The sequence below is a fragment of the Eschrichtius robustus genome, chromosome 17, assembly GCF_028021215.1.
Source record: "Eschrichtius robustus isolate mEscRob2 chromosome 17, mEscRob2.pri, whole genome shotgun sequence".
Classification (NCBI taxonomy): Eukaryota; Metazoa; Chordata; class Mammalia; order Artiodactyla; family Eschrichtiidae; genus Eschrichtius; species Eschrichtius robustus.
The window spans coordinates 67,017,973-67,045,541 of NC_090840.1; the positions used below are offsets into that span (position 1 = coordinate 67,017,973).

Here is a 27,569-nt window from a genome sequence, read left to right on the forward strand (position 1 = left end):
CCGCCTGGCCGAGGACAGCGCTGCCACGCCCCCCTCCCGGGCGGCGCGCCCGGAGCCCGCGGACCCGAGCAGCAGCGGCGGCGGCGGCGGCGGCGGGAGCCCGGGAGGCGGAGGCAGGCGGAGGGAGGTGGCGGCGGCGCGCGGAGACGCAGTAGTGACAGCGGCAGCATGTCGGCCGGCGGAGCGCCAGTCCCGCCGCCCCCGAATCCCGCCGTGTCCTTCCCGGCGCCACGGGTCACCCTGCCCGTCGGCACCGACATCCTGCGGACCTACTCGGGCGCCTTCGTCTGCCTGGAGATTGTAAGTGGGGCAGCCTGGGCGAGGGTCGCGCCCCGGGTGGCGAGAACTGGCAGCGGCATCCTGCCCCCGGGCTGTCTCCTGCTGCGCGGCCCCCAGCTCCCGTCCCCCCGGCGTGGCCTTCTCCTGCGCGCCGCCCCCGGGGTCCTCCCGATGCCCAGTGCAGCCCGCACCTGGGCGACGGCGCCACCGCCCTGGCCCTCTCGCCTGGCACCTGTTACGCTGGCACCTGCTCCTCCGCTGGCGACAGAAATGGTCCCGGGAGAGCGAGCAGGAGGCCCCGCGGGGCCGAGGACTGGGGACTTGGAGAGGAGAAGGCTCTTTGGAGTTGGGGTACTGTCAGAGACCCCCGGCGGTTTGGCCAGGGACCGCGCTGGGCTGGAGCGGGAGCCGGCGCTCTCGGCCTCGCCTGATGCTACCTGCCATTTTGTTGGGTGGTGCAAGGTGGAGCCAACGACCGGGTGACCAGGAGGCCGCCAGGATGTGGAAAGAGGGGGCAGGAGGTACCAGGAAGAAGAGGAGGAGGGCTAAAAGACCTGGGCTGTTTGTTTTTTTTCCCTTTTGCCATTATGAGCGCCCTTTGGATTGGGGAGAGGAGCAGGGCTCAGGAGACAGGGCAGGGAAAAGGTGAAGCCCATACGGTGCCCTGGGCAGTGTCTAATCAAGTGGGCTGAGAATGGTAGGGTAAAAGTACAAACGTGGCTGTCACGTTCCTCGCTGCCTGCGTTTGCGCCTTCTCCCTTCCTAGTCTACCTTTGCAACTCCAAACCCTCTCAGCGCACTTTGTTGGGCCTAGGTGACCGTCGGGTCACCCGGCCTGTCGTGCAGCCTTCTTGGGCTGCAGACTTGAACTTTTTAAAAGGCACTTTAATGGAGTTGGGAGGTTTTGAAGCTCGCTGGGGAAAATGTGCAAATATAAATTGGGCAACCTGAGGTTGCATCATGCCCTGAGAATGGCAAATACAGAGTGAAACGTTTGCCAGTCAGTGCCTTTCCTGCAGGCTGGCTTTGCTTGCTCGGTTTGGGGTTTTCATATCGTCCCCCTCACCCACACCTTTGAGTTTGCATAACCTGGATTTGGGTCGCTTCGGTTTCACTTTTGTGCTTGTGGGGCTGGAACGCCTTGTGAGCATTGGTTTTCCGCCCCATTATGCTAAGGCACCCTAAGTTAAGTTTAGCTCAGATTTGAATCTGAAAAAGGAGACAAGTGAGTTACAGGCTATGACATCAGTAATCGGATCGTGACTGCGAGGCTAGAAGAAACTGGTTTGAGTCTGAGCCCAGTTCGGAAGCATCTGAATGCTTGGGATGAGGTGCGGGCACCCAGGTGAGAAGAGCGGGGAGAGGGTGGCCTTGGGTGGGCAGCCCTACTGTGGGGAGGGAGACGGCCTGAGACCAGTGAAGCCTGGGAAGAAAGATTTTATAGGTTCTGGGCTACTTTACTTCCGTGTTCCTCAGACTCCAGTTGTTTGCATACCTCCGTTAGAAGTTTTTGCCGTATTCACCTGTTCTAGAATTTACAGATGGTGCACTTTAAATGCATTCACTTTCTGAGCTTCAGTACCTTACCTTAGCCTCAGCCTAAGCAATAAAAACATGAATTCTCAAATTTGATATGCTGATCATATTTTTCTAATATTTATTCAAATAGGTACTTACATGTTTACATATGTATGTATATATGTAAAAAATGTGACATACATATATGTATATATATATGCAAAGAAGGCCTAGCCATGTGCTATCAAATCAAATGCCGTCTCAAGAACCACCCGTGATCATGTGACACTTTTGGAAACTCCACCTAATTCTGAGGAAAAAAGTGGAAAGTGGTTTATTCTATTTCCTCCCTCCCACCCCCATATCTCTTTATTTATCTAGCCCATTGGTTAGTTCTCAACTCCTGCTATACTTAATTGCTTGGGCAGCTTTTTAAAATACTGTCGCTAGGCCAGACTAATTAAATCAGACTCTCTGGGACAGCATCCGAGTTCATTAGGTTTTTTAAAAAGCTCCCGCGAGGTTCTAATGTACAGTCATGTCTGGGAACCACCAAGGGAGGCCTTTTCGGGGCTCTGTGGACAAGACAGCTCTCTCCTGCGAATGTGAACCCTCTCCCTCTTCTAGAACTTCTGCCATGCCCCATCCCAGGAGAAATCCCAGGCTCACAGAAGTATCCAGTCCCTTCCTCTTGTCTCTTCATTTCCTCTGGCTTCTTAGCCCCAAAACACTTCTAGGATCCTTATCTAGATAGAACAGCATCACTTCTGAAAGCCATTTCCGTTTAATTTTCACTTTTTTTGGCCAAATATCTTGATAGGTTTCAATCATAGGCCTCCATTACCTTTTACTTGATATCAACCTCCTTCCTCCCCAACCCAACCTGCAAAAAATAAAAGGACCAGAATATTCCAGTGAAACTGGTGACCTTAGAGAAACAAGAGACCACATTAGAGCCAAACTATAGCTCCTTCTTGGCCCTCATCCTTCTGTGCCACTTAGAGCTGTTGGATCATGTGCTTTAAGAGAGCAGAGGTGGAGGCCACCTTGGTCCCCTCTCTCTACCTAGAACATCCACACGGAGGAGATGCACAGATATAAGCAAAGTAGACACTTTTGAAGCACTTTGGTCCCGGATTTCTTAATATCCCTCTAATTTTCTGATCCCTTGAAATTGTTCGGTCTCCCATGGCTCCTCTTCAGAAATTTCTCTCTGTAAATTAAACGTGAGAATTCACCAGAAGCAGTTCTAAGCTCTGGGTGATGTCCTTTCTGGGGACCCCTTATTTTAGCCTCAGCCATTGTTTCTGAATATGCCCAAACTCCTTAATTTTGGCTTTCTATCGAATCCATTTGTCCTTGCAATTTCTTTATGTCCCATTGCTGTCTAAAACTGAACACCTGAAAACTGCATCTGACAAAGATGCTGGGCTATCTATAGTTGACTAAGCTAATGAAACCATGATCTTGGAGTTCACTTCTCGCACTAACCAGTAACTTTGCTCAATCATTTAATTTCAATTTGCCTTGTTGTACCACATTCACAATCTCTCAAATGTCAGGCATTTGTTGGGGAGATGATTCAAAAGATACAGATATTGCCAGCCTCCAAACACCAGGTAAAGTAGTTTATAGCACTGGCTTTATAGGTGGAGATATTGCAACTTCACATGCGTGGTGTGGTTTTCTTGAGATAGGTATGTTGTACCGCTAGACACCTAAGTTGTCTACCTCTGGGTTTTTGCACTCAGCTATACTTATCAATGTGTGCTTGCTATGAAGAGTTTAATACTAAGTTAGTTTTGCAAAGTGAAGCCTTTTAGTTTAAGATGGAAAACGTTGCCTTCAAAAGTTATCATTTTCAAAATCTAATGTTTTGATTAAGTGTTTCCTGAATTAATGTTTTGTAAATCATTCATCAGGTGTTTATTGAATACCTGTTGTGCGCCAGACACTATTCTGGGAAGACAGATATTTAAACTCTGCCTCACTTGAAAGAGCTTATAACCTAGTTGAGAGGATATGCCCCCCAAATAACTACCATTCAGGGAATAAAGACACAACAATGGAAAGTGAACTATAGCTAAAGCACTTTCCAGGCAGGTGTATTATAAGAAAATGACACTGGAACATCTGTACTATTGGGCTAAACAAGCTATCTCTGGTCCTTGTCCTCAATGAGTACTATGCACAAGAAGATTGGAAGTAACAGTATTAAACATGGAAAAGAATAAAGGTCATTATTGAATTCAGTGAGTTTCACAGTTTCAGTATTTAGGAAACTGTCTACATTCCCCATGATATTCCTGAACATTTCTCTTTATGGGAGATGGTCTAGGACTCTTATTCACAGGCTTCTAACTGCAGTGTTTTGGATGCGACAGTAATTTTCATTTTTTCAACAAATAATTAATAACCTGGTATGCGTCAGGCCTTATCTTATGCCCTGGAAATAGGATAATTAACATAACTCCTGCCCTTAAAAGAAAGTCCTATACGGTAAAGTATAAAGCCAAGAAAGAATTACAGTGCTGCATTTGAAGTGATAAAATTGGTTTACGAAAAGTACTATTGAAAAACAGGGTGGAGTACATCTGGCCACTGGGACGGCCAGGACAGGGCAGCTTTAACGGGATGGTGACATTTGAGTTTAGCCTGAAATGATGAGTAGGGGTTCAGTAGACAAAAGTGGGAAAGAGAATTCCAGGTAGAAACAAGGGCATGTGCAAACCCCAGAGACAAGAAAGACCATGGCATGAAGTTCTGGCAATGGTTGGTGTTTTTCTACATGACTTACGGGAAGGTGGCAGGAGGAGGAAAAAGAGCAGGTAGGGGTCAAGGTGTGGTTTGCTGAGAAATGATAGACCAAGGCATAGCATTTGTTTTCATCTGTGATGGGGAGCTGCTGAAGGACAGGGATAACTTGATCAGACTTGCAGAAATCTTTGAGTAATGAAGTCTGGTTATAAAGCAGAGAGACTGAAGGCAGGAAGGTCAGCTAAAGGGCTTATTGCAGTGGTTTGGATGAGGGGTGGTGAGAACTAGAAGTAGGACAAAGGAAAGAAGCAGAGAAGAGGCACAGATTTGGTATTTAGAAGGTCAACCGCATATGTAAAGTTTTGACATGACCTGAAATGATCGTAGACCAAACTTAAGTATAAGATGTAACACAGAGGACTTAACGCCAGAAAAACAAAATGTTAATGAAAGGATGATGGGGAAGGAGGGGCTGTGGAGCAGGCATGTGCAGTCATGCAGATAGTTCTATGGAAGGGATTTCAGGTTATTTTCAACCTGCAGCTTTGACTGTAGATGGACTAACACATAAATGTTCAGCTGTATAGAGTTCTCTTTTCTCACCCAGAAAATAGATTTCGGTTGCAAAGGGACATTGTGTGTCTGCAGTGGTGAAGAGGGGCTATCTGTGGGTATGTTTTCCCTGCTTCAAAGGGGTTTTAATTCTATAGGTAAAATTTTTACTTTGCGTCTGGGTTAAAAATCTCCACCCATGTGAAAAAAAAGTCTTTAAAACTTCATAAGAAAAAAATGTGCCCCTGCCAAAGATTATTTTCAGCAGTCGTTTTCCCTGGCTGGCAGTTCCATAAGAAATAGGAAGAACTGAAACATGGAAAACTTCAAACCAAGTTGCTGAAAACCTTGACCTTGAGCTCCAAAGGAAAAGGTTAAGGAGAGGAGATTTGTCTTGTGGCGCCTGATAGAAATGTCGTACCCGGTGGTAGGAGCCATGGATGTGGCATATCTGCATTGATATAGCTGAATAGGAAAGACTGTGTAATGACATGGGACAGGAGCGAGGCAGGTGTAGCCAATACCACGGACGTTCAGTACTTAACAAATGCTGTGTGATTGTTCTGTAGGACGAACTGAACAGTGTGAAAATATTCTAGAGAAACTGGCTGGAGCGGGGAAGAGCAGCTTTGGAGTACACCCTCTTAAGTCTTGCCCAACTTTTTCTTTTCTTCTAGCATTTTATTTTATTTTTTAACTTTTTATTGAAATATAGTTGATTTGCAATGTTGTGTTAGTTTCACATGTACAGCAGAGTGATTCAATTATACATATATATGTATATATATGTATTCTTTTTTTTACATTCTCTTCCATTATACGTTATTACATAATACTGAGTATAGTTCCCTGTGCTATACAGTAGGTCCTTGCTGGTTCTCTACTTTATATATAGTAGTGTATATATTTTAATCCCAAACTCCTAATTTATCCCTCTGCCCTTTCCCCTTTGGTAATCATAAGTTTATATTCTATTTCTGTGAGTCTATTTCTGTTTTGTAAATAAGTTCACTTGTATCATTTTTTAGATTAGACATATAAGCTGTATCATATAATATTTGTCTTTGTCTGGCTTACCTCACTTAGTATGATAGTCTCTGGGTCCATCCGTGTTGCTGCAGATGGCATTATTTCATTCTTTTTTATGGCTGAGTAATATTCCATGTGTGTATACACTACGTCTTCTTTATCCATTCATCTGTCAGTGGACACAGGTGGCTTCCATGTCTTAGCTATTGTAAATAGTGCTGGTATGAACATTGGGGTGCATATATCTTTTCAAATTATGCATTATGTATTATGTATCTTTTCTCTGGATATATGCCCAGGAGTGGGATTGCTGGATTATATTGTAGCTCTATTTTTAGTTTTTTAAAGAGTTTTTTGAGAGGCCCGCGCACCGCGATGAAGAGTGGCCCCCACTCGCCGCAACTAGAGAAAGCCCTCGCACAGAAACGAAGACCCAACACGGCCAAAAATAAATATAAAAATAAATAAATAAAAATTTTAAAAAAAGACCTAAAGAAGAAATACATAGAGAATATCTTTAAAAAAAAAAAAGAACCTCCATATTGTTCTCCATAGTGGTTATACCAATTTACGTTCCCACCAACAGTGTAGGAGGGTTCCTTTTTCTCCACACCCTCTCCAGCATTTATTATTGCCCAACTTTTAAAATGTCATGACTCCTCTCCAGGAGTTTAAAGTTTGACCTGAATTTCCTGTGTCCTGTTTTATATGAAAAGGGCCATGCCCTTTCATAGTCTCCATAGATGACATTCCTAACTTTTGTATAATAGCGTTCAGAAGAAGTAAGGTAAAAGGAAAGAAAAGAGGCAATGACTTGTACAGTCCTTGTTGATACTGAAGCATGGGCATGCGTGAACATTTTTAACCTAGGTGATAACTAGTTACCTATAAACATGAAAAGAGGATTTTAAAAATCAAGGGAAATTATAAATGAGAATAAAAGAGGGCCAGAGCATACTTCTCCCCTATAATATGGGCTTTCCATTTTAAGATTAGTATCAGCTTGGTAGCCATGGAAGCACCAAGAGATGGCATCCAGCCAGGGAAGTCTTTCTGGAAGATACAGTACTAGAGTTTAGTTATCCAGCGAAAATTCTGATGGCAGCATGCTGAGCAGAAGCATGGCCCAGTGTAATAGACGCTTTGTGTGCAGGGGGTGAGGGACAGAGGCTGCAGTGCAGAGATACGGTGGCAGGGGAAGGAGCATTGCAGGGGAGAGGGTGAGCTTGGAGAGGCAGGCAGGAGTATTCACCAGTGCTGTAACCACTGGACTGCAGTCACATCATGAGTGACTACACTTTTATGGGCTGCCTTGTAAACACATCTATTCAGCTATTGTATCTGTTGACTGAAGTATGTTCCCACTTAAAAACATTCTTTGGAATACAAGTTGTGTGTAAAATGGAGTTATAGGTAATCTATTCCCTAGAAGATAAATAGTCTGAACATGTTTAACATCCTTTAGTCCTATTGTTTCATTTGTAGCACCCATTGAAATAGGAGGGGTGATCAAGAAGATAAGGTATTCTGAACTTTTGGAGGGCCACAAACCCCTTTGTGATTCTGATGAACATTGTAGACTGTGCCCTCAGAAAAATGTATATGCACTTATCTACCCAATTTGATATGATTTTGGAGGATCAACCCTGCCCCTGCCCCAAGCCAATCCATGGCAAAAGTATAGAAACCCTGCTCTAGAATAAACATGAAACTTTGATGGGGACGAACTAACATAATGTTAAGAGCGTAAGCTCTGGTAGCCAGTTGCTGGGTTCAAATCCCAGGTCTAACATTTATTAACTGTATAACTTAGAGCAATTTATTAATGGCTCTCTACCTTGATTAACTTCTGTATAAAATGGTAATAATAATAATAGTACTTAGCTCTCAGTGTTTAATCTCTCAGTGTTAATCTCAGAGAATTAAATTGGTACAAATAAAACCCTTAGAATAGTGCTTGAACACAAGACCTAGATAAATGCTAGCTCGTATTTCTGTTACCCTCACCAGCTTCGACCTCTTACTCAGATTAACTCTGTAAGCCAGATTGGGAGACATTTTTTCCTCTAGTCTTTCTGATTTGTTCGTCCTCACTGATATAAAGTGATGAAAAGCCCAATATGTAAGCAGTAGGAGAATTGGAAAGAGAGGTCATATGTTATACACAGGAAGTTCTAAGTATTGAAATGTTTCTCCTTAGGGCAGTCTAACCAGTCCTTTATACCTTCAGCTTCACTTACCTTTCCCTGGTTTCATTCCAAACACTGACTGAAAATAGGTCAGAGTAGGAATTGGCCTGTTTACTTAGTGAATAATAAGAGTATACTAAGATGAAGGTGTCAAAGTGGTTTGAAAATTATTAGCCAAGATGTCGGAGGGCATGTTTTAAAAGCACGCTATTAGGAAATAAGTGACAGTTGAAAAGAAAAAGGGTGTTTGCAAAAAGAATCCTTTGGGGACATAGGAAGACCATCCAAATAGGACTCAATTTGAGCAGTCTGTAATCCACGCAGCCAGAATTGCTGCTTGCTTAAGACCGTGGTTTCCCGTGGGGTTACATATTTTTGCCAGTCCACAGTTTCTAGTGAAAACATGTTTTAGCTCCAGCTCTGAGGGTTCAGTTCGGTGTGATGTGTGGATGAATAATACTTCCATGGTGTTCTTATGGGAAGGCGTCAGCCAAGGTACACCCCTTCTGCCCTGCAGGAGCCAAGCTGAAGGGATGAGCATATGCTACAGTAAGCCACCAAGGAGAGCCGTGGCCTTAGGAATGGGTAGCAACTTAATCACGGCAACTCGGGATGTATCTGAGCGCTTGAGGTGTGTGCCAGGTACACCTAAATTTGAGCTCAGGAGGTGAGGGGGTCACAGGGGAAGACATATCTACTTGAAGACGTGTTTGCCTTTGCATTACCTGGAAGTCGGGTTGTCTTTTTGTCAGAGCTTGAGATTCAAAGTCATGAGCCCTGACTTGGTTCCTCACAGAAATTTCAAAAAGTGGTGCATTTGGGAGTTTTGTGTGTTATTATCAGACTTTTTAGGACACCAGAGAGTGGTGGAAGGCCGTGATAGACAAGGGGTCAGAGTGTGGATTCAGATCACCGTGGGTGAACAGGGATTCCAGCCTTCTTCAGGGTGTGTGCACTCTGCAGTTGCTACAAAACGTTATCAACTAGTCTCCCTCAGATTTTAACCATTTTTGTGCTCTGCGTTTCACTTCTAAAAACAGGCTACCTCCAGAGCCACCTCTACTGAACAGGGATGCTGATAATTAACATGAGTGGTAAATACTCTGAGCTTCGTAAGGTGCAGAATTAGGTCAAGGGAATATACTAAGCATTGGTAATGTTATTAAAAGCTCAATTTTTAAAGTTGGAGCCAGATTGGGAAGCTTGGAAGAAAAGGTAGCTTTTGGCCAAAAGAAAAGGTAGCTTATCGTGAAGTAAGGAGAAATAACTGTGTCAAGGCCCTAGGGACCCATTCACCAATGTGACCGTCTTGCAACGAGGAAGGTGGATCTCCAGAGTGGGATTATTTCTCTTCTCTGGGCCATCCTCTATGTTCCAAAGCTCCTGTGGTAAGGGCGACTTAAATCTGTATTTCACGGAATCTCTGATCTAGGGATGTAGCGTGTGTGTGTGTGTGTGTGTGTGTGTGTGTGTGTGTGTGTGTGTGTATTTGGGGCGGGGGAGGAATCCATACACCTTCCTGCCTCCCCTACCCCCTTTCCAGCCACACACACACCACAAATGGGGAGGCAAGTCTGTTCTCTTTTCGTGTACACACTTAGTTCCCTTTCCAAGCCTTTGAGGTTTGGGAGGGGCTGTAGTTTTGAGTCTGACAAGAAGAGTTCATCTCTACTGTTTCACATTAGCATCCGCTGTGACAGCCCTCGTCTGCCTTGAAAGCCTGCTTCAAAACCTGCCTCCCCTGCCTACCGTCTAGATTCCTGCCGTTCTGTTTCTTCTTCCCTCTCGCAGTCTCTCGGAGCACACAGTGTTGAGCCCTTTTATAGCACTCGCCACAATCTGCTCCTGAATCAGATTTGATGGTGTCTATTTCTCCCTTATTAGAGCTCCTGGAGATAGAACCTTGCCTTTTTTTTTTTTTCTCAGTGTCCTTCTGCAGTGCCTGGCAGCAGATTTGAGGCTGACCAGTTTGAGGTCCAGTTCAGGTTTATTACATGTTATGTTTAATTCCAAGGGATCATATAGCCTCTTCTTCAGAGGTGTGAAATTATCATAATCTTCGATATCATATAATTATGCTTATCTATCTGAGTCTGCCTGTCCCTAATAAACAGTGGCCAATTGTTCTTTATTATTCTTTATACTGGCACCTAGAGTTTCAATAAATGATTCTTGAATTAATAGATGTGTAATAAAGATGTATATTTCTTAAACAGTATTTAATGTAGCTTATTTGTGATGGGAGAGTAAGAAAAGTCTACCAAGAAGAGGCTGAGAAAAAAAGAAAAAGTGGAAGATCTTATCACCTTCAAATATTTATTAAACAGTATGAAAGAGTATAGACTCTTTTAACAGGGACATTGTTTCTTTCATAGCTACTAATAAGGTTGTGGTTACATTTTTTTAATATGCATTATTACCCATGACTTAGATTTACTTCATAAAACTTTCGGCGTTGATTGTTCATATTTGATTTGGAATAAGGACTTGAGATATACCACCACTATTATCAATTTATTAGATTGGTGCTTCTGTTATCATTGCTCAAGTGATAATTTATTAGGCTTTCCAAAATGTTTTTCAAAGTACTAATGAATTGTATGGGCCTTTTTTTAAGAAACAAATTAATACTTGTATTTTTAACTTTTAGTGCCTTACGTAGTTTGGATATTATCTAGCAAGATTCACACGATTATTGGTTTTTAATATTTGGTGCTCCAGCTGTTCTCATATGGGAACTAGGAGTTTGTTCACTCAGCAAATATCTGAGAGCCTTCCATATGCCAGGCGTACCTGCTATATTGTGTGGGGGGATGGGGGCCGGGGGGGAGGATTGATTCCCACTTGCCTGTCGGTGTCTCCAGGCAGGTGTACCGTAGCCTAGGTTTTTGTGTTGCCAAATGTAGCACAGTGCCGGACTGAGAGTTAGGAAAGAATTATTATGTAGATTAATAAATGACATGGGATGCAAGCCATTATAAGGCAGCATGCTGCCAAGAAGATCTAAGAGTACAGTTGGACTGAAAGCCAGGGGCATCAATTACAATGTTTCCCATCGACGTCACAAATCCCTAGTAGGGAGCTTGCCCAGAGGGCAGAGGGGGGCCTGAGCATGGGGTGGAACTCAGGAAGGACCTTTAGGTTGATGTGCTCTTCAGGGTGAGCCGTGCATGGGAGTTTCTCAAATACACATGGGGAAGGAACGACGTTCTGGGCCAGCATATGTCAGGCCACTCAGATGTGAAAGAGCTTTGTCTCTGGACTGTTCATTTCTTTTTCTATAATGTGAGATGTGAGGGGTTTAGTGGCAAGAGACAAGCATGCAAAAGGCAGGTTTGCTCGTAAAGGTCCTGGAATGCCATGCAGAGGGTGTGTAGCCTTTACCTCTCTAGTGGTAGTATGGACGAGGCTATTGCTGTCAGGTTCGTAAAGCTGCCTGTCTTCGCCCCTCACCACTTCTCCTCCTGTGTCTTCTCACTCACTCCCAGCTGTCCCAGCCAGAAATCTGGGTATTTTCCTTATCTGTTCTTTTGCTGTCATGTCCCACATCTGCTGAGCCACCAACCACCCTCACATCTACTTCTCAGTTTCTCTCTGAGCCACTCACTTCTGTCTGTGCTCAGCTCCTGGAGTCTGCTTTACGCTCTGTTATGGTAACAGTCTCCGCTGTGGTCCCTCAGCCCTCCACCTGTTCCCCTCCAATCCATTGTCACACTCCAGCCAGAGAGAAACTCCTAAGTACAAACCAGATCATGCTCATTCCTGCTCAAGGTGATCTGAGGCTTCCCATTGCCCTTGGGTGAAGTTCGTCTCCTTGACCTGACCTTCAGGACCCTCCAGCTCCGTCTCCAGCTTGCACCTCTGGCCGTTCTGCACATGGTACCCGCTGCTCCTGCCACCCTGAGCTCTGCCCTTCAGCTCTGCCAGCCTGTTTCTCAGCTTCCCCAGACCATCTCAAGACTCACCCCCCTGCCCTGGAACAGCCTTCTCTGCCCGCTGCTACTCTCCCTGGCCCTGTCCTTTGGGTTGTTGCTTCTAGGGAGTGTTTCCTGACTTTTCAAATCTGGATTTAGAGCCCTCATTGTGTGGACTTGCAGTGCCCAGTGTTTGCCCAGTTGTGACTTGTGTGAAGCAGCATTTTAGCGACTTGCTTAATTTTCTCTTTTCTGTAAGAGACTGTGAATTATGTGATGGTGGAGACCATCGTTTACCGTTTTATTCCTAGCACCTGGCACAATGCCTGACAGTAGGTATTTATTGAATATTAGATCTGTGAATATCTCAAGTACCTATTCTCATGCCCAGCACATAGAAGAGTGTCAGTAAATGATGGAAGATTTTATTGTTTACTGTCATGTACAATAGCTGCTATTCTGTATATAGGCAATAATCTCACCTGTACAAGTAGGTCATGATAAGGACTGAAACATGGCCATTAGAAGTGACAAGTTAGGAAGTTATGGCTGATCTTTGTTAATAGCCCCTCTGAGAAATGGTGAAAGCAGAAGCCAGTGGACAGTGGTTTGAAGAGTAACAGCAAGGAGAGGAGGCGGAGGCCTAGCAAAGATGAATTTGTAAAAATGGTGAACTGAAAAGGGAAATCCTTAGAGAGGGCAGTAGTTAGAGAGGCAGCAGGGTCAACGGAAAATGCTTTATTTATTTTTTTAAATTTTTATTTTCTATTAGAGCATAATTGATTAACAATGTTGTGTTAGTTTCAGGTGTACAGCAAAGTGATGCAGTTATACATATACATGTATCTATTCTTTTTCAAGTTCTTTTAAAGGAAAATGCTTTTAGATGGTGAAAGAATACTGAACCTGGCCATGGGCTGAGGATGAGAGTCCAACAGGAAGGCAGGTGTGCAGAAATAGGCGTGGAGTCAGATCAGGTCCCAGAGTAGCAGTGCTGGCCTACACCTGAGAGAAGAAAGCTCTCCAGTAACGATAGAGACAAGTCGCTGGTGGGGTTGCAGGAACACGTGCAGAAGTCTGGGGAGGAGCAAAGGCAGTGGTAAGCCCGATGCAAGCATGTTCAGTTCTGTGGCCCAAACCTATTACCGTGTTTCGTTTTCCCTTTAGGTGTTCGGGGGACTCGTGTGGATCCTGGTCGCCTCCTCCAACGTTCCTCTACCTCTGCTGCAAGGATGGGTCATGTTCGTGTCTGTGACGGCTTTCACCTGTTCCCTCCTCTTCCTGGGCGTGTTCCTGTCTGGCGTGGTGACTCAGATTAATGCCAATTGGAACTTCCTGGTAAGGGATCTTTAAGTCTCTCTCAGGAACATGTGAGAAATTTATATATATCTCATTCTGTCCTGAAATGCTGGATGCCCTGTTCTATCTGTTGCCTCTAGTGGGAGAGAAAAGGTCAGAGCACAGAGGCCGCTGTGCTGCCATGTGGCCGGCCTTGCTGGACAGCAGGGTCCCAGTTCGTTCAGATCCTGTGGTGACGGAGCCGAGCCATCTCTCTGTTAGTCCTTTATGAGTTAGATGACCTTTCCGCAAAGACTGTTTTATTTCATACAACAAATGAATCACATTACAGTTATTGAACTATTGAACAGATGCCTTTGGGAGATGGATACTGTGCCATATATCTTAAAATTTTCCATTGATTCCTGCTTCAGATACTAAATACATATACTCTTTTCAGAAAACAAGTAGCTCTATATTTTACTCTCCAAATACTTAGAAAAGGAAAGAGGATATTTTATATTTATTTTCAATGCCTGTCCTAGACTAGCAAGAATTGCTGCGTTTTAAGAAATGAATTTCCGATCGACACCATTTTAAAAATTATGACACCATTAAATTGGGTCAACTTACTTTCCCTTTTTCTCGTATAATATAGGGAGCCTCTTTCACGTTTGTGGTTATTCATTCTCTGGGACTGTCTCGAAATGGTCCCCAGTGGAGCATGAATTGCAATGCCTGGTGGACAGTGCTTTAATGAAGTTCACGAAGAACCACCATTAGGTTTCCTTCACACTTTGGTGGTTAGGAACTTAAATCAGACCTTCAGTCGGACTTTATGTATGTTCCTTTCCGGTGTGGTAGTATTTTATTCAGCAGCAAGGATGATATTTGTTCTTGTCTTATTTATAGACCATAAAGAGAACCATCATCCCAAATGTTATCAGCAGTGAAGTCTAAGCAAACGTGGCTGTCCATTCAATCGGCCCGGGGCAGATGGCATGGGTTAGTGTAGAGCTGAGGAGGAACAGTGTAGTGTGGTGGTTATACTGATGCACAGGCTTTGACATTAGTCTGGTTTGCTTACTAACCATGTAGCCTTGGGCAAAATATTGAACCTCATTTCTTCCTCTGTAAAAACAGTAATAATAATACCAACCTCACCAGATACTGTCAAGGAATAATGGAATTCATGCAGGAAAAAGTGCTCAGCTTTGTGTCTGATTTATCGTAAGTGATCAGTAATCATCATAAGTCCTTAAACACGCTGAGGCTCTCAGTTTGAAACTTCGAAAAGTCCTATTTCTTAGGTTGCTGATACAACGTATTTCTGCATTTTTGCCTTGATTTCTCGTTAACGATGAGAAGATATTTCTAATAATTACTCAAGTGACGAAGATCAAAAATCCCTATTTAAGTTACAAATAGATGCTTAATCTCCTTTTTCTAAATGCCTGGCTCTCCTAAAATAATGCATGAATGAATCAGTCAATCCCTAATGTTGATGAATGCCACCAGGCTCTTTTAATGTCAGGCTTGAAGATGGTATTTGGCCAGTATGTACCAGTAGTATAGCCCTACTGGTACTTTGCTACTGGTTAATACATAGCCATTTCCCCAGTCTACTGCCTCTTCCTAAGTGCTTTGCTCCCTCTCACCCTGGCCCTTTCTTTGAGACCTTCCTGGACCTCCTAATAGCCCAGCAACTAAAGAGTTAATATCTGGAAAAGTAGTGAGTCTCCAGGATCCTGCAGTGCTCAACGTTCTGTCTAACTGGTTGATGCACACGCCTTACCAATGTTTAAATATTTTTCCAATATCACTCCTGGTTTTATTAGACATATGTCCATACCCTCTTCTTTCCTTTTGCTTATATTGAGTCTTATCTTCGATATTGAGTACAAGCATTAATATTAGGTTTCCTAAATTTATTAGGTTTAATTAGGTTTTCCAAATTTGTATTTCTTTCCAATTTGTAGCATTGTATCTGATGTTCAGACAATAAAACGTTGGGTTTTTTTTTGTTTTTTTTTTAATTAAACCACTTTATGAAAGGGACAATTGAAACTGCCAATCTGTTCCATAGGTCACCTGCAAAGTTTATCTTACGGCTTTCTAGCTGGAGTAATCTACTCTTACTGAGGGAAAAATGGGGACAGCGACACACAGGACACAGTACAGTGGTTGTTAGTACACAATCTTGTCATATGGTGGACATACTTTCAAAGAGCCAACTCTGGCCTTCAAGGAATTTGCTTATACGCTAACATTGTATTTAGAAAGGGCTCCCTTTTTTTCCCTATTCTTTTGTGATTTTCTACATACTTAGTCATTTTTGACCACATGGCTGCTTTTGATAGATTTTAAAATTTATCTTGTTTACTCTCAGCCGGGTAAATTTTTGAGCCATGCATATCATGGAGTTGTCACCAGATGGTAACAATTTTTAATTGCTGCATTCTGGAATTGTTAGACATTAATTGCTCAAAAAATTATTGCTTCCCACCCACCCCGTGATAACAGTTTAATGTCGCCTGTATGCCATGCGTGAAGGAGGAATGCGTGTTGAATTTATTTTCTAGAAGTATTCATTGTGAGATTACCTACAGTATGTATAGCTTCTAGTTTTTGTTGATCATGAGATTAAATTAGTATTCATGGTTGATGTCCTCAGTATTTTTTCCCAAGCTTTCTAGTGTTGGTGTAAATGGTGAAATAAAAATATGATATGTAATAACACATATTAAGTGCTAAAAACTTGCCCCCTTCTAATTTGAGGAAAGCAGCAGATTTTAATTTTGAGATGCTTTTTCTTCATTGTTTTTATATGGACTGGCAATAATACCATTTCACCTAACTTTAAACAGATGTCATATTTATTTTTCCCTTTTTGGAAGATGGAGTGTTAAGGAAAGAAATATGTTAGAGAAATAAAAGATACCAAAAAAAAAAAGAGGCCTTGTACAATTAAACATGCTTCTTCCCCAAAAGTGTAGCTGGCACACGTGACCATCTGCCTAGTGTGGGAATCACTTAATATTTTTTAAATGTCCTGAGCTATGTTTTCTGTCCCCACATTCATTTACCTATTTGACCTTACGGAAAACGATGGTTGTCCTCATTTTTACAAATCAGAAGACTACAGCTCAGAGGGACTATTATCCCTTTTTCATGTTGCCATTGTGTAAAACAGGATCCCCCTATATACAGCGTGGCTTTTTTTTTTTTTTTTTTTAATAGTTAGTGAAAGTTTGACCTTGAGCTGAGAAGCAGAACATGGGCTGGAGATAAGAATGTGGGAAAGAGTTACCTGCTGCTGAAAATATTCAAGGCATGCTTGAGGCTGAGTTTACTTGAGGTGACGACAGGTGGGCTGCACTCGGGGGTGCGTGAGTGTTGGGAAGATTGGCAGAAAAGCAAGAGCATGTGACGGAGACTCAGAAAGGGGAAGGGGTCCTCTGCTAACGGGGGAGGGCCAAGGGCTTCGGACAGGTGGTCCACAAAGGGTGGTCCCTGCCCTGCAGCACCAGCATCGCAGGGGAACTTGTTAAGAATGCAGATTCTCAGATTCCACCCAGACACATAGAGTCAGAAACTCTGGGGTTGGTGCCCAGTGGTCTGTGTTTTAACAAGCTCTTCAGGTGCTTCTGATACACACTAACCTTTGAGAACCTCTGGCTTAGAGCAAATAATCTGCATTGTCCAAAACAATGAGTGAAATTGTGAGTGAGGAAGACCTTTGTGCACACATCCCACACATAGCAGGAATTAGAATAAGATGTCCAGGGTAGCCAAATGTAAATGTGGGTGTAGCTCTCCAGTGATGGGGGATATTTAATGAGCACCTAGTATATGCTTGATCCTATGTTAAGACCTAGAAATACAATGGTGTACAAGACAGGCCTGGTAGTGGCTCTCAAAGAGTTTGTTGGAGTAGACAGTGGCAGTGAGGAAACGATTACACAACTGACAGAACAATTATAATTATGTTAATGGCCAAGAAGGGAATAAGAAGAGCGTACGTATCCTCTCTGGGCCACTGGGAGGCAGACTCTAAGATGGATTTAGAAGTATAAGAGATTTTTTTTTTTTTTTTTGAGGGAAAGGGGAGGAAATAACACCTTCAAAAGAGGGAGGATGTAGGATAAAGCAAAAAAGTCTTAGAGAGTGATAAAGTCTTGGCCAAATTAGTGAGAAGCTCCAGAGCACAGCCTTCCCTTTAAGACTCTTGTGTTGGGGGAAAGTGGCCAAGCACCAGTAACCGCACTGGGCCATCACTGGCTGAGGGCGGCCCAGGAAGAATGTGACCTTAGTTCAAACACAGCAGCAGATCTCAAATCCACTGAAGCCAAAGCTGTCAGCTAACTCTGCTCCTCACAGCAGAATGTCAGGTTCTTTCTGGAAGGGACACGTGTGCAGCGCATGCCGTGGATGCGCCAGGCCTCTTCTTGCACCACGTGGTTGCACTTCGCCATACGTGTTTGCGGCCTCGCTCCTCCGGGGTTCCAGTGTGCCTCTCTTCCTGAAGCAGAAATTAAAAGAGAGAGGCTAGAGGGACAAAACTGCAGCCCCTCTGACAGGAGTTGGTCTCAGAGCCACAGCTGCTCTTGGTCACCGCCCTCCTGCACTGACCATTTTAAACTCCTCTTGTTCAGCACTCATGTCTGCTGGTCTCCGAGGTTTACCTGGTGGTGTCATGCAAACCCTCCCTCGTGAGAGAGTGTAAGCCCCCTGGTAACTTTATCCTTTCAGGCCAGTATTGCTGCAGTTCTCCATTTTAGTCACAGTTGGGCAAGAGAGTTCTAACAGGGCCCCAAGTAGATCACCCGAGTTCCACATTGACTCCTTCCTGCCCTCCTGTGTGTCAGCAACCCTACCTTCTGTTGTCAAGATGGTGACTCCTCCTCTTGCCTTTTGATCCCTGAGCACAAAGAATCCAAAGTACACAGGCAGCAGCCATAGCTCATAGTTCAAGGGGATGCTTGCTGTATCCTCTAGCAAGAGTACATGCGCTGGGGACCAGGACCTCTGTGATCATGCAGAGCCCAGAGTTGTGGGGACAGCAGTCACAGTCTTTCATCAGGTCAGTGGGAGCGATGACGGTAAGAGGAGAAACTCCTTCCCCCCTTGGTTCTCACTCTTGCAATGAGGACACAACACCATACTGAAAACTCTTTTTCACTGTGTCTATCGCATCCCGAAAGATGGCCACACATCCTCACAGGGTGGTGCCTCCAGGGGTGCCTTCAGCCAGCTATGCTGTCGTGCTGTCAGGCCAGCGAGTTCTAGATGGTGCAGCATACAAGACAACTCATGGTCGTGGGCCCATTCCCACTCCTCCTCTGCTGAGAAGTTGGTCCCTTGGTCAGGTGCTGTGTTGAGTAGACGCCTATAAATCAGGCATTCTGTAAGTCCCTGGATAGTCTTGGAGGCTGAGGTTCTGCAGGGAAGAAAAGCAAATCCATACTCAGAATGAGTGTCTGTTTTGTGAGAATGAACCGTTATGTCTCCCAGGGAGGTAGGAACTGAGTTCCGTCAATTTGGTACCAGGTGCGAATAGTGCCATATCAGGCTCTCAGAGTCAGTCTCTGTTGCTGGCAGGTTCAGCATTAAGAAAAGGCGGTAGCTAGGTCAGCTTTGGCAATTGGGAGTCCGTGCTATTGGGCCTCGACATAGCCTCCTCCTCCCAGCCATGACCACTCTGTTCTTGTACCCATAATGCCACTAACCGGGTAGCTGGTGACAAAGGCTGGTTGCATCAGCTGGCCAGGTCATTTTCTCTACGTGCCATCCCATGGTGGATGCTCCTGGTGGGCGTGACCATGTAACAGAAAGGTCACACTTCACACTGTATGCTTAATCCCATATGTCCATCTCCCTGCTCCATACTTCCTTGTCTCTAAACTTGTAACCTTTTATTCTCCACGGCCCTGACTAGCCTGCCAGACCATTCACCACTGACCACAAGTCTCTGTATGTTCTTACCTTGGGCCGCTTTGCTTTCTTAACAAAGTGTATGACATGCTGCACCACTCATCGTTCCATCCACTGGGAAAATATCCCCTAACCTCTGTCTTTCAAAGCCAACCCTGAATGTGGCTATAATGCACGTGTAATGCAGCTGCTGTCCCTTTTCACCTTGCAACAGCATAGCGTGCCATCAGAAACAAGTACAGGTGTTTTCTTTCTCCTTCATCTGGACCTAAGGGCTCCCCTCCCCCATGTGGCCATAGGTGTGGGCTGAGGAAGGAGGGCAGTCCCATCCTGGTGGTTGACACGGGGGCCTGCGCTACCTGCTCGTGCAGCAGACCTGTGCCCTCTAGCCCAGCTCAGCTTGGTCGCTGCTGTGCCCTTCCCATCTGAAGAAGCATTGCTATGACTTTATGAGTTGGTGGCTTTGATAGAACTCCATTCATAATGAGCAGTTCCAGATACTTAGTCACTTGGTGTCTCAAGATCAAGTGTTTCTTCTTTCCAAGGGCCCAGGAGGACACCGGGAGCTGCTTTTCCAAGATGTGTAATTCCCCAGTACAACTTACATGCCTGACTTTAGAACCCCAGGAGCCTACATAGTGATTTTGTCACCACCATTGCCATGAGTTCCTTACTACGTCTTTTCCTCCATCACTCTAGAGCGCATAGGACCCTAAGGCTAGTAAGGATAGCTGGATAGTATGACCCAAGCCATACAGAGCTGGACGTGTAAGAAGTTTATTGGATGGTAACACCTATGAAAGCTGAAGGGGGAGGAAACAGGACTGGACAGGGAAAGCCTTCAGCACAACTCAGTTCTGATACTCCTGTAAAGGAGGAAGGAGGCAAAATTAGGCAGGAATAAAAAGGTGGTATTATTGGGGGGGATGGTGTGGAGGGCTGGGGGACAGGTAATTGGTTGTGGGAAGACTCTTTCCGGTCAGAGACGCTACCATGCGTAAAGAGTATCAGCCCGGAGGTATAGAGTGATTCCTGGGGACCAAGATGAGACCAGAGTGGCTGACGTTCAAAGGGGAAAGAGGGTGGCATCAGCTGAGGCTGGTGAAGAAGGCACAGCATACCGAGAGTCGCAGGCCATGTCACCAGACGTTTCCCGTTCCTTTTAAGATGACAACTTCAAATGGAAATAACAAATGGTGATTGTAAGGTGTATAACAATAAATGGTAAGTACCTGCTGTAGGAACTGGTAACAAAAATACACAGCGGTGTGATGATGGTATATTAACTCACGTAAGACGATGTGAATTTTGAGTTGTGTGTCACATCCATGCAGCGAGAGATAAATAACTTAATCACAACTGAGTTTTGTATGAAAATTTCCTCTGCTTTTTGTAGAAGTATATGTTTGTTTTGTTTTTTAGACTATCGGGAGATATGGTATTGAATTCAGTGATTTCATAGGCCCATAGTGTATGGGATGACAATCTAATGGATAAAAATAATAATTGCTCAAAAATAAAATGATTATAGAATGTGTATATAATTATATAACTATATAATATACAATAATAAAATAGATATTATAACTCTAACAAGATGTAATTTAAATGCTATTTTACTTGAATTTTAAGGGCAGGAATTCTATGGTACCTTAGTCTAAACTGAAATTATATATTTTATTCTAAAATTCAGTGGATCTGAAGGTTTGCCACTGTGCCAATTACAACGGGCCAGTTGATTTTCACTGGTATTCTAACACCTTGACATTGCTGAGGGAGCCAAAAGAAATGGCAAATGCAGTTAAAGACTGTTGAAGTGTTCTAATTTTCCTGAACGTAAACTTCATTTCAAATAAGGAGCGGAAGAAAAATCTCTTCTTTTTCACTGTAGCTGTCTCCCTTTTCCACCCTCTTTCAGGATCTCGCTTACCATTTTACAGTGTTCGTCTTCTACTTTGGAGCCTTTTTGCTGCAAGCAGCTGCCACATCGCTGCACGATCTACGTTGCAATCGAACCATGGCTGTGCAGCCGCTCTTGAACGATGACAAGTATAACATCAACGTGGCGGCCACAGTAAGTGTTTGATGAATACAGTTTACCAGCGCTTCCCCTCCCCTGTCAAGGTCTCCAAGAAAGTCCTCCGGCAACAATAGTTTTCTTTAATAATAGCCATCAGCATTAGACATATAATAGCTGATTATCCGTACAATAACCTTATGAGCCAAGTTGTTACCCCCAGTGCTGTGGATGATGAAACTGAAGCAGCAGGAGGCTGACATTCATGTAAGATCATACCTGTCAGCGGTAGTAGTTGACCTTGCACAACAAAGTCTACTTTGTGAAAAGAATTAATTGTGCTTTCTACTTGGTGTAACTTCAGACATGGTTAGGGAGATTTGTCCTTCCCTTTCTCTGTCTAAGTGAAGCTGCCCTAGTAAACCTCTACATGCTTCAAGTTCTACATTAATCCCCATTTCATCCATACACTCCAGTAGAAGTAAATCTTTAGTTTCTGAGTTTTAATGACAGAAACTAAATGCATGAGCCATTCATTTGTGACATTCCATTGCGTCCCTCACTTTTCTTTTTATTTCAGTATACCTCAGAGAGAGGAAAACTCCTTTTCCCTAGTAATAGGTATCAAAAGTGGTCATTCATGCAGGGGCCAGGCCAGCCCAGTGTGGGTGAGTGAAATCAGCTGAGCTGACTCACAACAGGGGAACAACCTAGCTGATCAGATCATCGGATGAACAAAAGCATAAGCGAATTCCTAGTCAAAACAGAAACTCTCTCCTTTCGGGTGTATACTCAACATATAATTAAAAATGCACCAGGCTTTTTTTTTTTTCCTTTTTTGATGGGAGTCATTAGAGATGGAATTTATCAGAATTCCTGTGCTTATAAGGCACAAACTAGAGCAGTACTATAAACAGAACTAGGGGGGAGCCACGTGTATGTAGCCCCCCAGGATTCTGATATCACTGAGGGTAACATAAATTCATAATCTGCCACTGCAGAGAAGACATGGAGGACAATTGTAACTACATGTGAGCAACTCAGAGTATAGTTAAAAGATTTACACTTTGAGATTTATCATTTAAGGGTATCATTGCTCAAGAAATTTTGAAATGTCCTGAAATTTTATAAATTGTGTATGAAATGTGATAGAGGGTTTCCCAAATTTGACAGACCTACACAGTTTGCATGTCATTACAAATACGGTATAAAACTGAAATAAACTTTTCTAAGTTATTGAAATAAAACAAATTTTGATCAACCATGGAAGAGGAAATACTGGATTTTCTCCAAGATTATGAAATCTCTCTAATGCCGTTGTCTCATGAAGAGCACACTGTCTTGTGAAAAGGATATCGAAGAAAGTGGGTTTCCAAAACTAAGATGTATCAGGCAGGTCATAAAACAAAAATATTGTTGTTTTAGATTTGGGAATATTTGTGACATTTGTCAGCTTTTCAGAATTCATGGTTGTTGTGATTTCGTGTTCTAATTAAATATTCACATTTGTACTTTAAAGTGGTCATTCTCATTCAACAGAAAATGCCTAGATCAGAGATGTATCAGAGAGACAACCAGGAGAAGAAGGGTGGGGAAAATAGCAGAATGGTAATTATGCTGTAAAAATGTTCTGTAGGTGGATCTGATATTCCTTCTCAGAGCTCTGGTTTCCTTGTAAAGGATTCCTGTACTACATCATAATGTTTTAACATATTTAACGGCTTTGGTAGTTTTCTATGAATCATAAACCCCAAAAGGGTGAGGACAATACCTATTATTTGTTTATATGTACCACGTGTACTGATGTATGCATAGTTGGTGCTAAAGAAATCCTTGTTGAATACAAAGGACAGTGATTCAGAGCTAAGTACAGACTTGAGGACTGTCTCCCACGCCAATCTGATGATTCATTTCTGTGGGTTTTCTCTCTTCAGCTCTAAGGTCACTTTCCATTGTCACAGAAATGATTTGCTACATCCTCAAGTCCCGACAGCTGCACTTTGCTTGGCTGTGAGATCACTGTGCAAAATAGACGTCTCATCGTGAAGTTTTGAATATGTACCATGTTAGGGGTTTCACGACTGCTTAACAAGCGAGTCCAGTACGGGAAAAAAGCCTCAACCTAAGGCTGTCCACAGATGAGAAAATTATTAGGGGCTAGAACGTTTAAAAGAAAGGTTAATGGTGTGAGGGGATAAAATCATTAAGAAAAGAGAGGAATATAAACGATTTTCATTAGCGTTGAAGTATCTTTAAGTAGGCTGGTCAGTCTTCAGACAGTTGTTCCTTTGGACGAATGTTTTCTTAAAGTCAGGGTTATAAATCTGATGTGAATTGTTGTTTCTTTTTTCTTAGATTTTTGCCTTTGTGACGACAGCTTGTTACGGTTGCAGTTTGGGTCTGGCTTTACGACGATGGCGACCGTAACACCCCTTACAAACTCACTGCCTGTGTGTTAGTTTCATTTGTGTACTCTTTATGTCTGATCAATTTGGATACCATTTTGTCCAGATATAACAGCATCCCCAAGGTAATTTGTTTAGTATATGGAGAGAATCTAAGTATAAGTTTTGGTTCATTTCATGGATGGAATTTTAATTTTAGTATGATGTTAAACAGAGAAATAGCCTTTAGTTTTACATCTGTCTCTTTCTCTTTTTTTTTTTTTCTTATTTTAAAGAAAATCTCCCTTTACATCCATAAAATACACAGATATCGTTCATGAAAAAAGGGGTATCTCTTGTGTTTAGTTACTGAGTCACCTGAACCTTAATTTTAATAGGTAACTCAAACTCCTGAAGAAAAACACATTTCAAATAAACTTCCCACTGAACTCTGTGTTTTAGTGTAAAACAGAGATCGACACTCTTTAAAGGTCCAGATAGTAAATATTTTAGGCTTTGTGGGCCATTCAGTCTCTGTCACAACTACTCACCTCTGCTGTTACTACATGAAAGCAGCCATAGACAGTAAGTAAACGAGTGAGTGTAGCTGTGTTCCAATAAATTTTTATTTACAAAAACCGGCAGCAGGCTGGATTTGGCCTGTGGGCTGCAGGGTATCGTTTGCTGACCTCTGGTGTAAAACCTTGGTTATGGGTTCTGCATTTTATTGAACTGATCCTGAAATGTATAAAGCGAATTAGACAAGCCACATAGTATTCAGTCTCATGCAGTAATCACATTGCCTTTAGGTTAATGGTCACATACCCTTGAAGGGGCTATAGTTTCTCAAGCTAATTCAAGCAGAGTCTTGGGTACAGGAAAAAGTAATTTATACAGTGAACCCTAGTTGCTTAATCCACCTAAGTGTTTCCTAACAACTGAGCAAAATGCTCATCTGGCATCCTTAAAATGAGAGCCCCAGAGACCACTAACCACTCCTGGAACTGGTATCTAGCTCCTGATGTCTTACTTTGGGTTTATTTATGCTTCAAATACAGCTGTTTACCCTGTGCATGAATATACAAATATTTATGTGTGGATATGTGAGGCTTTACCCAGTAGAGCTCTCCAAAGGGTGAACTTTTTACTTCTAATTCTTTTACACGACTCTGAGTTAAATTTGAATAGAGTATGAAATATAACTTAAAGCTGTAGATCCTCACATGTTTAGAGAACAGTCCTGACATCTATTGAATATGAATAGCACAGAAAAGTATTTTAACCCACCTCAGAGACCCTGGTTGTGGTAACATGCCAAAATGGCTTGAAGAGGAGAACAAGTTAGAGTTAGGCCCCCAGCTCACACCACCCGTCCAAACAAGATACTTATCTCTTGCCTCAAGAGGGCTACCTCTGGGAAAAGAGGGCTTTTGAGTATTTTATACTTTCAACCGTTTGCTTTTTGGCTGAATCATCCACTACAAGTGCCATGTATAAGCTGGGCTGTTAGATTTCATGGAACATAGAACAATCCTGAATGAGTAGCATAATCAATGCTCAATGATCAAATCCTGTTTATGTGATAATCCCTTAGAAGAATCTGATTAGGGTTTGGTTTGTGATGTAATTACAGAGATAAAAGGTATATTTACTATGCGGCAAGAGGATATCAGTCTTGTGACTTTATACTGATGTCATAGCTTTTCTATAATATCCAACTTCCCTGGTTTTTCTAGCTCCATGCCACACTCTTAACCCTGAATTATGAATTGTATATTACAGAGTCATATATGTGCCATAAGGATATGTTGTCCATTCCGGCTGGAATTGTTAAAAGTTAGTCTGCTAGATTTAGTTGTGAGATTGTATTTTTGTTTCCAAGGTATAACAGGTCCATGCTTGGTGGCATTAAATTAAATGATTTCATGAAACTGCTTTGGTGACACTTTTCTAAATGGATTGCTTCTAGAACATTAAGAACCAAGCCTAAAACTCATCTAACTGTGAATACTTAGAATTGTAAATTAATCACGATCTAGATTTGTGAGTTGACTGACAAAGCACTTGAACAAAAATTATGGCATTTGAGAATTTCTTTATATATCTTAGCTGTAAAAATGAGGAAGTGTTGGTTGGTTTTAAGATCTGGTAACTCCATGATGAAAAGAAATTTATTTTATAAGTGTTATGACTCTAATAAAGTATTCATTTGATAATCTTTTGGGGTCATCTATTTTTTATACAATTTACTTTGAAATTCAGTTAAAGGTTTGATATAAACTTGACAGATTTGGAGCTTCTAGACTCATAATATATAAGAGTTCTGCTTTAAACATTTCTATGTAAAAGACAGTCTCTCAGGAAATGCCAGTAAATCTTTTTTCTTTGGTGAAGGTTCAGGAGGTGAGTCTTTGGAGGTAATATTATAAAGGAAGTTTAAATGTACTCTATTTTATTTAAAAAGCATTTATATAGGCATAATATATGCCAGGCAGTGTTCTAAGCATTTTTTCAAATATTAACTCATTTAATCGTCATCGTGACAACTGTATGGAATAGATATTATTGTTGCATTTTAAAGACGAGGGAACCAAAACACAGACCGTAAGAACACCCAGGGTCACGTACCTAGCAAGTAGGAAAGCTGGGATTTAGACCTCAGCAGTCTGGCTGCAAAGTCCAGGCTCTTCATGGTTGTGTATCACTCAGTTCTCCCGGATTTTACATATTTTATATAGCCAAAAATATGACCCTTTTCTCCCAAAGAAGTTTTTAGAAGAATGTTGAATACACAAAACTGTTGATGACAGATGTCATCTTTTAGAACTTCTTTTTTGTCACAACCAAGGGCTCATGAGTTTAGCTGTAAGAACTTAGGCGAAACCTGCATGATAGGGAAAAAGTTAGGTCGCTTTAGTCTGCAAAGTTCTCCAGAGCGCTTAGCTGCCTGAATTATTTCTCTGGTCCATTAATTCTGGTTATGGACCATGCGGCTTCAGTCTGCTCCATTGCCTTGCATCAGGTCAGTCCTTTCCTGAATGGGCTTGGCTTTCTGATCACCCCCTGGAACTGACATCAGAAGGGTTCTCTAGTCTGAGATATACCATTAGACCTTTACACATAGAGTATGAATTTACACCTCTGCATATGTCAGAATCTGGAATTCTGGGTCATAATCACAAAGGTTCTATCCTCAACGTCATGTTTCAAGTTTGTGACTAAGTGAACCAGTGTCTTAGGTGGCAACTTAATGTATTCATGGGGGAGGGGTCCAGGGTTTTGGAGAGAGGTGATCATCTTTAGAACATACGTGTGTGTGTGTGCGTGTGTGTGTGTGTGTGTGTATTTTAATGTTCGGAAAGCTCAGCTTTTTAGAGTGAGCGTGTATTAAGCTGTGCCCCGGGCAATAGGTCAATACAAGTTCCTCTCTCCAGAGCCCTGTTTTCTCGAGTCTTTCATGGCTTGTTTCCTCACCCTGTTTGGGTCTCAAGTCAGTTGTTGCCATTGCAGGGAGGCCCTCCCCGAGAACTGAGTTTAAACTTGAATCTCACACCAGCACTCCCTGTTCTTATTTTCTGCATTTTCTCCATGGCACTTACGACATATATTTTCAATATAGCATATATAACATATATATTTTGTTTATCCTCTTCTCCACTGGAGTGTAAGACTTATAGAAAGGAATTATTTGTTTGGTTTACAGCTTTATCCTCAGTGC

At 42.7% G+C, this 27,569-nt stretch overlaps 1 protein-coding gene across 1 annotated transcript; it reads left to right on the plus strand.

Annotated features, from left to right (window-relative positions):
* Positions 1 to 168: 168 nt before the first annotated feature.
* Positions 169 to 26,067, plus strand: MAL2 (mal, T cell differentiation protein 2). The gene is made up of 4 exons (XM_068526069.1): positions 169 to 300; positions 13,406 to 13,576; positions 21,369 to 21,524; positions 23,823 to 26,067. The coding sequence occupies exons 1-4, from the start codon at positions 169 to 171 to the stop codon at positions 23,892 to 23,894; spliced, it is 531 nt and encodes a 176-aa protein (XP_068382170.1). The 3' UTR covers positions 23,895 to 26,067.
* Positions 26,068 to 27,569: the final 1,502 nt, after the last annotated feature.

Excerpts from the sequence above, each read along its gene's own strand:
- MAL2 (XM_068526069.1), top strand. The coding sequence starts at position 169 with ATGTCGGCCGGCGGAGCGCCAGTCCCGCCGCCCCCGAATCCCGCCGTG. Across the intron at positions 301-13,405 it reads CCTTCGTCTGCCTGGAGATT|GTGTTCGGGGGACTCGTGTG; the intron begins GTAAGTGGGGCA and ends TTTTCCCTTTAG. Across the intron at positions 21,525-23,822 it reads ACATCAACGTGGCGGCCACA|ATTTTTGCCTTTGTGACGAC; the intron begins GTAAGTGTTTGA and ends CTTTTTTCTTAG.